Source organism: Boleophthalmus pectinirostris, unplaced genomic scaffold (genome assembly GCF_026225935.1).
Source record: "Boleophthalmus pectinirostris isolate CB_2022bp ecotype Guang Dong unplaced genomic scaffold, ASM2622593v1 HiC_scaffold_11, whole genome shotgun sequence".
NCBI lineage: Eukaryota > Metazoa > Chordata > Actinopteri > Gobiiformes > Gobiidae > Boleophthalmus > Boleophthalmus pectinirostris.
In genome coordinates, this window is record NW_026570994.1 from 16,168,936 (window position 1) to 16,182,371 (window position 13,436).

Genomic DNA, 13,436 nt, shown 5'->3' on the forward strand with positions numbered 1-13,436 from the left:
GTGGCTACTCAACTTTGACCCAATGTTCCTGAGCCGATGTGTAATTAGGACTGTTGCCATGGAAATTAACAATTAAAGTAAATCTTTTGAAAGGTCTTAAGAGCTCAAAAGGGCTCGTAACACACATGGACATAGGCCACAGAAAAACTGGGACTAAACTAAGACTAAACTTGGAACTAAATCTGTAATGAAACATGGACTAGACCAGGGCTAGAACAGGACTAAACTATGACTAGACCAGAACTAAACCAAGTCTACGGCCAATGTTCTTGAGCCAGTGTGTAATTATTAGACTTTAGAGACACACGCTCGCAGTGTCTAGTCTTGTGTGACAACTTAGATTAATTAATTAAACCAAATATTTTATATAATAAAATGGTGTTTCAAAAGGGTGTGTTCACACATGGACAAAAACTGGGACTAAACTCGGACTTAATCCCAAACTAAACCAACACTAGATCAGTACAAGAACTGGACTAAACCGAGACTAAACCAGGACTAAAACAAGACTAGACTAAGGCTGGGCTGGGTTTAGACCAGGTTTAGAAAAGGTTTAGACCAGGACTAATCCAAGACTAAACAGGACTAGTCCAACACTAGTTCAAGACTGGTTCAAGACCAGACCAGGAATAAAAACTAGGTCTGCACAAGGACTAATCTTGGACTAGACCAGTACTAAACCAGGACTACACCAAAACCACATTGGGGACTAAACTGGGACTAAACCTGGACTAAACCATGACTAGATCAAGTAGATCAAGACAAGAACAGAACTGAACCGAGACTAAAGCAGGACTAAACAAAGGCTAGACCAGGTTTAGACAAGGTTTAGACCAAGACTAAACCAAGTCCAAACCAAGAATAAACCAAGTCTAAACAAGGTCTAGTCCAAGACTACTTTAAAACTAGTCTAAGGTTAGACCAAGACTAGATCAGGAGTAAAAACCAGGTCTACACATGGACTAAACTTGGACTAAACCAGCACTAAACATGGAGTACACCAAGATCACATTGAGGACCAAACTGGGACTAAACTAAGACTAAACCAAGACTACACCAAGACCACTTTGAGGACTAAATTGGCCTCAGAGCCGGACCAAGTCATATTAAGTCTGAACACATCCCAAAACAGCAGGAAAAAAGCGTTATTTAAATCAAAGATGGACTATGTAACTTTTGTCATTCCTCGGCCTGTAATATTCCAGTGTATGGCATTAAATAGGTCTCAGTAGCACGTCTATACCTATTTCAGATTTTCTTCAGTCTTTTCCTTATTTTTAATTCAGCGCTCGGGGCAGAGTCGGGGGTGAGGCTAAACTAACCCCATTATTCTATATTAACTATTCAATAATGTCTGTAAAGGTGTGTTTGAATTTTCTCTTCGTATATAGATCGAGCGTCGCGTTGACCTCATTTCTGACCTGGTTTTTGCTCGCAGACCCGCCGTCATGGCTAATTATGCCTCCAGAACTGCCATTAATATTTCATGTTAGCACCAGATGTTAACGTTTGAATAATCCATGTTCAAAAACTGCTATTTTAATCCGCGGAATCATGTCGGAAGTGACCTCAAAACGGCGTCCAGTTCTTTCAAAATCAAACAATATCTAACTATAAATACTCACGTTACCGTACTCGAGTAGATTTTTGAGGTCATTGGACTGTTTTGAGTAGATTTTTTCAAAGGTGCACTGCGTAATATTTCTAGTGGAGGGTCCGAAACCTGCTCGTCTCCATGGAAATGTTATTGCTGTGTCAGTTTAGACCTGGTTTAGACCTGATGTTTAGACCTTGGATTTAGACCTAGTTTAGACCTGGTTTAGATCTAGTTTAGACCTTGGTTTAGACCTGGTTTAGACCTGGATTTAGACATAGTTTCGACCTGGATTTAGACCTGGTTTAGACCTGGTTTAGACTTGGTTTAGACCTGGATTTAGACCTGGTTTAGACCTGGTTTAGACCTGGATTTAGACATATTTTTGACCTGGATTTAAACAGTTTTGTCCTGGATTTAGACCTAGTTTATACCTGGTTTTGACCTGGATTTAGACCTAGATTTAGACCTGGGTTTAGACCTGATTTAGACCTGGTTTAGACCTGGGTTTAGACATAGTATCAACCTGGTTTAGACCTGGCTTTTAGTCCTGGTTTAGACCTGGTTTTAGGCCTAGTTTCGACCTCGTTTTGACCTGGTTTCGACCTGGATTTAGACCTAGTTTTGACCTGGTTTAGACCTGGGTTTGGACACAGTTTTGACGTATTTTAGACCTGGTTTAGACCTATTTTAGACCCAGTTTCGACCTAGTTTCGACCTGGGTTAGACCTAGTTTCGACCCAGTTTCGACCTAGTTTCGACCTGGGTGTAGACCTAGTTTCGAACTGGTTTAGACATAGATTAGACCTGGTTTAGACCCAGTTTCGACCTGGGTTTAGAACTTTGAACTACAACTTTGGCTGGAGTACTTGTAATCGAGTACTTTATTAGCCATGATACTGCACTTTTACTTTCAAATTTCCAATCCTCTTTCCACCTCTGCAGTAACTCCATCTCCTGGGTCAGACCTGGATTAGAACTGTTTGTTGTTTACACCTTCAAGTAAAAGTCAATGCAACCTTTGATTTAGCACTTAGCTTGAGAGGGACCATCACGTCGCCCCCTGGTGGTTTGGCTGTATCGATTTTGGGTTTTGCGAGCGCTCCAACAAATGAAAATACACTGTGACCTATGGGCTGTTGATCGCTGGCCTTGTACCCGTCTGTGTTCATAATGACACGAGCTGATGTTTTTAATTTATTATCTGTTTAATCCCTATTAAACCCTGATCTTTCCCTACACACTGTATTTTCACAAACGGAGGACGAGGTTAATTAAAAGTCATTATCTTAGCCACTTGAAGCCAGATAGTCCTTCAAGTATTTGTACTGTATTCTATTAGAAGCACTATGAACACTAGACTAAGACGGCTGCCTTATACCAAGCGAAATACAATTAGAGTGACCAGAATTTTAAAATAAAAAACTGGGACACACTCGATTTGGGAAACTAGTACGTAAGGAAAACTGTTATGCACTTGGTGAGTCAGTATAGTCACATTTTCTTTGTCTTTTGGCCATTTTTAAGCAGCTTCTCTGTATTTTACCGGACTAAACAACAATTTATGCTTATCTTTACTGTTGACAAGTATCAAACTGGTCAAAAATAGGGACACCTGTGACATTTCTTGTGTAAAACTGGGACAAATTGTTGGTTTTGGATAAATCTGCTGGGACAGGGGACTCAAAACTGGGACTGTCTCGAGTAGGGGGTGTAGCAATAACCAAAATATTGTGATATCGTATCATCAAAAATCTCTCAAGAATATCCTGGGCCATCAAAATATAACAAATCACAAGTTTCTTTGATTAAATTCATTGTTATGGTGCAGCAATAGCTAAAAAAAAACAGATGGAACTACATAGACCATGATCCTTTGCTCCGTTTTGGTGCAGACTACATGAAGAAATAGTTATAAACACTTGTAAGTCTTAGTTCTTTGGATTAAACCACAAAATATCGCAATAAATTCCGTACTGTGAGATGTATATCGTGAAAATATCGTACTGTGAGATTTCGATATCGGTACATCCTTGAATCGTCTGGTCGCCCTGAATACAATTTATAAATAGTTTCTCATTAAGTTACAGCATTTTGGCAAAAAAATAAAAATAAATACATCTTACATCTCTATGGCAACGGTCTTAATTTTCTGTCATTCTGAAACCCAATTGGAAGAATGTAAATGTAAGTGATTAAAACAGGCGGCTAAGCTAACAAAGGCTAACACCGACAATATTACACTCACAATTCGCTTTATTTGTACATTTTCTCTATTTTAAAAGTCTTCAGCTTAGTTCAGAATGTATTTTATTTTAGAAAATTTCCTTGCACAGTAGAAATTAGTATTACCAACACTTCTTTTGTGAATTACAACCAAAACTCTGTGTTCATTAGCGCGCAACCTAACTGTTAGCATCACAACTTCCTGTCCAGTTTTATCTCTGTGTTTGTTTGTTTTTTGCTGAGTCATTCTACAGTGAATAAATATTTAAAAATAAAGCAGTAAACAGGGAGTTGTGGGTGGACATCACTGTAAACATGTAAAAACTACACAAATAAAATGAAAAGAAGTTTAGAAAGAGAGATGTTTGTGTCTCAGTGCTAATGCTAATGCTAATTTTGAGGCATAATAAATGTTAACAGCAACAAAACTGAGATATTTTACACACAAAAACAGTCTGGTAGTCTTTATTGTAATTAATTTGGAATTTTAATAGGTTGTTTATGTTATATTTTAAGATTTTAATTAAAGTGACTCTTAGCTTTGAGTCAGAGTGAGCTAACTAGCAGGTTTTTTTTTTTGTATTTTTTGGTCTTTACTTAACCCTATTTATTTATTTTTTCCTCATTTTTTTAGCCTGAAGCTCTCAACGCCCAGTTCAATCAGATGAGCCTCTCTCAGCCCGGACAGAGTGACCCCAACCCCCCGGCCCCAGACCCCCGCTACTACCCCGCCGTGTACCACCACCACCACCACGCGCCGCCGCACATGCTCCTGCAGGGGGCGCCACCTCAGCAGATGACCAGTTACGTGGTGACCGGACCCTCGGCTGGACACGGGGGCATGATGGGTACACAGAGTCTGCCCCTCCACGCGTCCGGGCACAACCAGGGCTACGCCAACAACCCCACCCCAGCACCAGGGGCCTTCTCTGGGGCCATGCTCAACCAGCCCCTGCTCCAACAACACACATATATCCAACAGCCCATGCAGCAGGTACAGAAGAAATATATCACACTTACTCAGGTTTCATTGTTTTTATTTGTTTCAGTCAGGAAAGATGAACACAAAATAATTATGTTCATACATCAATGTGAATGAAAAGGAGCAGAAAGAAGTATAGACCTGTCATATCTGCCCCGTTTTTCACACAAAGTAAAACAGCACTTCAACACTTCCAACTACATTTATAAGCAACTTACTTACACGACATACACAATATTAAATACTCATTAATTAACACAAAAGGACAGTTCATGCATCATACTTTTTAGCATATCGTGTTTGACATTTCTTTTAAACACTTGATGGAAACACATATTTCATTGTTGTTGTTCTGAACCTGGCTTTTTTTTTTTTTAAAAGATTTTCAATTCCTTTCAAATTATAATGACTTTCTCTCTTTGTGAATTTTTTTGGAGATTGGTGGGCAAGATCTGCTATTAGTCAATATGACATAGTAATACACATAGTAGTAGCAGTAGCAGTAGTTGTAATAATTATAAACCAGTAGGACACAGTATTGACAGGTTAACTAGCAAGGAAGACGAGCAAATGTAGTTCCAATACTGATGTTGATATGAAACAATACCGGTGCAGACGCTGGTAAAACAAACAGCTTTTGATAAAACTGGTCCAGATGTGTTTGGTAATTGTAATTGTTATTTATCCTTTAAAGTAACTAGTAACAGCTATGAAAAAAATGGCAACTTCAATATTACATTTTGAGATTTGATACTGAGTAAATCTTATTACACCAATTTAAAGCCCAAATCTTGAAACCATTTTCTCATCCTTGAAAACGTTCAATATCTCTGTCAATATCCGATACTAGGGATGGGCATGATTAATCGATTAATCGATAATTGATCATTAAGAATTTCATCGATTACGTTAATTTTAATCGACAAACCGAATGTAGGTTGCTGTGCGTAGCGTGACCAAACATGGGTCTGTACATGTAGTCTCTCTGCACTCAGAAGGAGCGAGCAAACACAAACAGTCGGTCAGTCTGCAATGTACCGAAGCACAAATGCGTGTTTACCGATGACTTGTACAAGAAATTCCACACTTTCTGTTGTGTTCGGGACAAGTGTGAGTCCATGTGCACAGTGAACAAAGCAGCACATATGTTTCGGTGTCCAGTGGGAAAAAGTTTTGCCAGGTGAGAGTCGCGCAATGTCGATGACGAGTCCCAACCTCCCACCTCCCGTACGGTGTCCTGGTTTTGACAAACGTAAATCTGGTCACACTAACCTGTATTCCACTGAATCATGTCTTTTCATCCGACAGAAATTGAACCACATCAGCGACACAAGAGCTGTAGTTTTATCTTCGCTTAGTTTATGCAAATTAGCGAAATGTGGTTTTAAGTTTTGTTTCTGTGAGAGTTGCGCAAAACTGTATTAAACACATTATAATGTCAAACGGGCTGATGTGGCTCTAGAGTCGTTACAGTTTATATGTCGTAAAGTTGAATTTATTTATGCAGATTAGTAGTGCAGATAGTAATAATAATCGATGATCATTTTAATATAAAAACGTTAATGATTAATCGATAATCGATCGTTAATTCTTCCGATGATCGATTACGAAAATTTCATCGAATGCCCATCCCTATCCTGATACCCAATTCCAGTATCATATCGGTGGATCCTCGGTGGTAGTGGTTGCTGGTAGTAACTCAACCATTATCTTTATTATATTTTTTTTTTATATTATTTTTTCCATGGGGCCACACAAGAAACAGAAAATATTATGGATATTATGCTTAACTAAAGTCTGCTTAATATTAATTGTATTTCTTTATAAATAATACGGATGTAACAATAACTGAAATATCGTGATATTGTGTCGTCAAAAGTCTCGCAATATATCGAATCACAAGTTCCTTCGCTTAAATGCATGGTTTTATAGTAGCAACAGCTTATGAACATCGGGAACTACATATCCCATGATTCATTTCACTGAAGACAAGATAAAGAAATATGTTTTTACTTGAAGTTTTGGGATTATGACAATAATAATTCACACCAAACTCAAGGCATTTTAAAAGCAAAAAAGTGTCCCATTTACAATTTGATTACCCTCTTCAAAATATCGCAAGAAATATTGTACCGTGAGATTTGGATATTGTTACATCCCTTGTAAATAGCATTGTTTTGATGAGCTGGTCAGACTAGTAAGAGTTTATGTTATGACTAAGCAATGAAAAAGTGAGGCTGCCTTACAAAAAATGTCATTAAAAAACACCTTTAAAATAAAAAACAATGCGCCTATAGTCCATGTACGAGGTAAAATTATGAAATATGTTTATTTTTTTATTCCAAATGAGCTTAAACGGGCCGGTCAGAGTCAACCAAAGTGTCGTATATGATCAATAAAGTTAATTTTTTCATGTTTTTAAGACAGTAAAACTCAAATACAGCTGCTTTTAATTGACCCAGACCTCCACCAAGGCATTGCAAGTTCCACCTGAATCATTTAATCTGTACTGAAAAATTAAGATTCAGAAGATAAGATATAGAATTTTATTGACAGCAACCTTCACGAGAAAAGTTACACAGTGCACCTTTAACGGACTACAAAAAACGAGCAGTAATACTCGAAATCTCTATTGAAATTTGATTTAATATTACATTTCTTCTTCTTCTTTTTTCCCAGGTCTCGGCGTGTTATTGCTCCTCAGTGCACCACCCACACTGTGCGACCCAACAGCAACAACAAACGCACCCCCAGCAGCAGTCTCACTACCGCCCCCCTGCTGTCAACCCGTACAACTGCACCCAGACCCAGAACCTGCCCCCACAACAAGGTACTACGCCCACTCCGGTCCACACTCTCTCACTGTATATCATTCACTGTTAAATTATGAATCAGGGTTTTAATTATTGATGCTGTTGACTTGATCGTTGAGAGAGACGAATATTTAGTTCAATATTAGCATAAAAATTTAAATAGTAAACAAAATAGTAGAGCTAAAAAAAGGTTAGATCGCGTTTTAATTACTCATGAAATTTGAAGGTGTGTTGTGAATCCGTGTATCATTCATTCATTTGTTTTTCAAAATAAAATCAAAAATAAGAAAATGAAAAAAACAACTATTTTCTTTATTATTTGTCTTCAAAACCAAAGTAAAATAAACAAATAATGATTAATTTTTTCAGTTTTTCATTTTGTGTTTAAGTGAATAATTTCCGTTTTCGACACTTCTGGTTTAGTCCTGGTTTAGTCCTGGTTCAGTTCAGGTTTAGTCCTGGTTTAGGACTGAGATTGCGACCAGACCAGGACCCAGGACCAGGATTAGGACTGAGACCGGGACCAGAAATAGGGCCAGAGCAGGACTGAGACTGGGATCATGATCAGGACTGAGACCGGAACCAGAATCAGGACCAGAGCAGGACTGAGACCGGGACCAGGATCAGGACTGAGACCGGGACTGGACCACGACTAGACCAGGACTGAGACTGGGACCAGACCGGGACCAGACCAGGACCAGATCAAGACTGAGACCGGGACCAGACCAAGACTGAGACCGAGACCAAATCAGGAGTGAAACTAGGACTACAACCGGTTTAGACCTGGTTTAGACCTGGTTTAGTCCAGTTTTAGTCCAGTTTTAGTCCTGGTTTAGTCCGGCATCGCAGTTTTAAGTCACGGAAACGGGAAACGGCCGTTATCCGTTTTTTCCATTAGTCATTTAAACACAAAATCGAAAACTGAAAAAACTAATTGTTATCTGTTTTTTCATTTTGGTTTTGGAGACAAATAATGAAGAAAATAGTTGTTTTTTTCATTTTATTATTGGTTTTATTTTGAAAATCAAATGAACGAATGATACACAGACTGTGCTTTTTCTCCATGAAGATGCTATTGCGTTGTCTGAAATATTTCACAGTATGGTATTAAACCTTTCTATCATCATGGAAACCAAATTAGACCAAGTTAGAGGTCAGATCTGTGAAGAGGCGACGCCGCTCACAATCAGAACACCTGTTTTTCTTGGTATTTTTGAGCTAGAAAAAACACTTGTAATTGAATAAACGAAAGATTAGAGCTGTTTAATGTCACACTGCGGAACATTCCAGGCAGAGCAATGACGTATCCATGGAAACAAGCACATGACGGACATAATGCGCCTTTAAATTAACAGGATATTTCAGAAAACAGTAAGAAAATTGATGTTATAGTAGCGATAATTTATAAGTTATAATACGTTTCCTGCTACCCAGATTTTAATTGAGAATGTTCCACAGTTTGGCTTTAACTCACCGAGGCGCCCGCTGAAAACTACTCAGACATGTGTGAATGAAACGAAACACAAGTCAATTGAGCTTAATATAAAGGGAGTTACGCAAATGAACGTAACATATGCAAACAGCGCCGCGCAATCATCATCTCTTCTTTCTTTTCTGTTCTTTTGTTTGTTTTTACGACTTTCCATACATCTCCACGGGAACCATCGACTTGATTATTCCAGTTTTGTTTTTCCCCATCACCGCAGGAGTTCTTTTAGCTCGCGTTCACACACACTCACACACACTCACACTCACACACGGGCGTATTTTTGAAGCACCATTTTGTCTAGTGCAGTCTCCAAATGTTACGCTCCCTGCTGGGGACTGAGACATCGGACAAATGAAGCCGCCCTACAAAGCCAAAGGACAGCAATTATTTTTACGGAAAAAAGTGGAGGAAAAAGTGGCCGCGCTCCCTCTACTCCCCCTTTTCCGCTCGCGAATTAATTTAAAACATACATAGGAAAGGTGAAGGTGGTGATTTGGTTTCCGCGCATAATGAGTCTAGTTCTGTTGTTTTGTATCGGAGCCTTTCGAAGTTTTACAAGAAAGTTTTAAAGGCAGTGTCGCAAAGTTTGAGAAGTAGGAGAGAGAAGGAAGGGCATCTGATACAAAATATATACGGTGATACTTTGCAGCAGATGTCATCAGTTTTCTCCCACAGACCAAGTAGCATTAGTCCCCTGATCATGACAAATAAAACAATTAAAATACTATAATTAGACATATTAAGCCACTAAAGGTACAACACGGCAACTAAAAGAAATAATGAAACAGCATTAGCCGACTTCAGACATGTCAAAGTCAGGCCTGGGGACCAAATTTGGCCCACGATATAATAATATTTGGCCTGCGAGATCATATCAAACATTTATTAGAGCTGGCCCGCCGGCTACTGATAAACTATAGAGGCATTATTTATTTAAAATGTTGTTATTATTTTATATTTTGCTTGTTCTGGATTAAATGTTTGAGCAAAACTGTTTTTAAACATTAATTTTAATAATAAAAGGTTTAACATTACCTCAAAAGAAGAGAAAACATGCAGATGTTGTTGAAATTTTTCAGTAAATATTTAGTTTGGCCCACAACTTAGTCACAGTTTTTAATTTCGGCCCTCTGTGAATTTTAGTTTGACACCTAATTTTACGTGGCTTTCTGAAAAATAACTCAAGTGCCCGATCATAAGGGATCTCCTTGGGGTTCTGGCTCATGTATTGCCTGGTGGGGACCCCGGGCCAGGCTACCCTCTAGACCGTGCCGGGCTTTGTTGCTGGTCGTTCAATATCGCTGTCAATATCCGATACCCGATACCAGTGAATATTGTGCAGGGCCAGGCCAAAATGCTTAACTCAATTCTGCATAATATTAATTGTATTTCTTTATAAAAAGCAGTAAATAACATTGTTTGGACGAGCTGATCAGACTAGTAAGAGTTTATGTTATGACTCAGCAATGGAAAAAGTGAGGCTGCCTTACAAAACATGTCATTTAGTGCAGCTTTAGTCCATGTATGAGGTAAAATTATTATTATTATTTTGTAATTCTAAATGAACTTTAACAGGCCGGTCAGAGTCAATCAAAGGACTGTATATGATATGGTATATGATCAATACAGTTCTGTTTTTCATGTTTTAAAGACAGTAAAAATCAGGTACAGAGCCTTTAATTGACCCAAGTTCAACCTGAAGGCTCCTAGACTGTGCCAGGCTTTGCTGCGGGTCCGAGTGTCGAAACGGGCCCGGAGGTGCGCCTGCGTTGACCTTCAGGTGACTGCAGGCGAAAGGACTGGCGCAGATCTCCACGCCCCACGGGGCTAAGCGCAGCCGTCTCCCGATTGCATTTTGCGGACACCCTGCTCCGCTCGAGGTCCCGTCCCCGGAGGCTCAGGAGGAACTGTTTCCCTTCTCACCGCTGCGCCGTGGGCAGAGTCGCGTCTGGAGAGCAAATAGGGCCAGTGGTTTATAAGTCTACCCTCGTTGGGATGTATGTGTATCTCTCTCTCGCTCTCTCGCTCTTTCTCTCTGTGCGTGTGAGCGAGAACGACAGAATCGTGTTGAAAAAAAAAAAAAAAAGTGGCTTGGTTTTGATTCTGTGTCGCTGCGTCACACAGATCGGTCTGTCTGCTCTGTCTGCTCTGGCTCTGTGACTCGAGTTAGACTTTAATCTGCGTTTTTGCTTTTGTTTGTTTTTGTCGTCGCGTTTGATGTGTGCGTTGCGTCTCCATGGCAACTGCTGAATTCACTCCACCATCGAGACACACGTAGAACACCCCCAGCGTGACGTCACCGCAATGTATCAGTTCATAATTATCTGCGTAACAGGTTGGAGTGTTCAACTTCTACTATAAACTATTTGTAGGGTTTGTTGAAGGACTTCCGTCTTCTTAAAGGTTCACTATGTAACTTTTTGGAGGTAGAGTTTGGTACCTGCGTCTTCTTTTTACCTGTAATGTTACACAGTATGGCATTAAAATCTTCTACCTTGCATTTATTTAGAAATTGAGCTTAAAAAATGACAAACAGTCGACTTTCCACAAACTGTTGACTACGACCAAATGACATATTAACATATATTTGCACTTTATGTCATAATTTAGACATTTTAGCTTCATAATTTCAGTTAAATTATGTTTTAGACAGAAAATAAAGGACACAGCAGACGCAAATTTCGAAACAGAGCTCTAAATAAAACAAAAACCCTAACCATAACTCTCACAAAAATACTAAAATGTTCTTCGTAGTTGTCGTCTTGTGTGTCTTGGTGAACCAGTAGACAGACGAATATTAATAAAAGATTACTCAAACATGTGTGAATGAAACAAAACACAACTTGAGGTGTTTTTTTGAGGATTGTAACATGACTAAAAGCACAAAAGAGTCAATTTGTGTAATATAGGACCTTTAAAATGTCAATAATGCTTCTTATTTAACCACGAAACCAACCAAAAACTGTAAATAGTCTTTTGCTTATGAGAAAAACCACAGCTATAACATGAGGGAAGGTTTGTACGGTGAGAAAACTGCATTACGTCTAATCTGATTTCGTTATGAAACCCCAAAGACAGATCACAGATGTCACGCAGCAGGTGGCTCTTATACATGACAGTTTTTTTTTCAAAAAGACGGTTCAGGTGAAAAAATAATTATCTCCTCTCGCGGGTTTTCTCTCCCTTTTACATCAGAGCAAAGTCAGGGGTTTAAGCTTCCATTGTGACTTTCTTCCCCCGCCCATTTGAAAGATACAGTATTTAGCTTTTTAAATTGTTCATCGCTACGGCAACGGTCCTGTCGTTTTAGTATTTATTAGTTTAGCATTAGTCTGGGTTGTGTTGTTTACATTTTGGTGTTTTTTTTGTCAGTTTTGTTTCATGGACATTGGTTTAAGACTGTCATTATGAAGCGTTTCTTTGCACGAGAATCAGGAAGTGCGCTGTTAGCATGCTAGTCATTGTTTGTTTACCGTTACAGTGACGGGAAAAAACTCAGCTCTTGTGTCTAAAAGTTGCGAAAAACGCTTATAAACTCATCACTGTGAATAATTAGAATAAAAAAGAATATAATTATGTATTTATTTATTATATTTTTAAAAATTTTTTTTACATTAATTAGTAACAATTTTTAGCTCCTAAATCGCAAAGATGAAGACAAAAAGTTGAGAAAGTTTTAAAATAATTCACAATTTTGAGAGTAGTTTTTTGTTACATGTACAGTGTATAAGCAGCTCTTGGGGTCTTGAGAGATCAAATTAATAATCAGGAAGTGCAAGTTAGCATGCTAGTTGTTGAAAAGTGCTTATAAACTCATCGCGGTGAGTAATTAAGATGGTCTGAATGCGTAAGGTAAGTGAGGAATAACTTTGGTCCACTGCAAACTGTTTAAAATGAACTAGTATTGTTTTTTTAATGTTTTAAGATGGTGAAAATCCGGTACGGAGACTTTAATTCTTACAGGAAGTGCGCTGTTAGCATGTGCGGAGTGTATTTTGGACGTTGAGGTTCGGGACACGGGGCCGGGACGCTGTCTGAGAGGCCTCTAAGAATCTCACAGTGAACCGGTCTCTTTTCCAGCTCCTCACTCTTCACCTCGGCAGATACTGGGTTTCCGCTGCTACGAAATGGTTAGACGTCGTTAAATAACACTCAGAAAATAAAAAAGTTCATTAAAAAATCAGTTTGTTTCCATGGAGATGTTATGGCTTTGTCTGAAATGCTCCAGGATATGACATTAAAGGGTCACAAAACACCAAAATCACCTTTTTCTGCTGATTATCTTGTGTAAAAGAGTCTAAAATTGTCCCTATCCCTGGCTTTATTTTGGTA

General features: G+C 38.8%; 1 protein-coding gene across 3 annotated transcripts in view; it reads left to right on the forward strand.

The window, feature by feature from the left end:
* The window catches only part of LOC110173254 (R3H domain-containing protein 1-like), a 153,935-nt gene that overhangs the window by 93,089 nt on the left and 47,410 nt on the right, over positions 1-13,436 (forward strand). For all 3 annotated transcript variants that reach the window (XR_008633441.1, XM_055163504.1, XM_055163511.1), the window contains exons 14-15: positions 4,455-4,814; positions 7,482-7,632. Coding sequence is in view for 2 of the 3 variants with exons in the window: in XM_055163504.1 (XP_055019479.1) it covers positions 4,455-4,814; positions 7,482-7,632 (511 nt within the window). In the remaining variant the exon portion in view is untranslated. The remainder of the gene's footprint in view (positions 1-4,454; positions 4,815-7,481; positions 7,633-13,436) is intronic.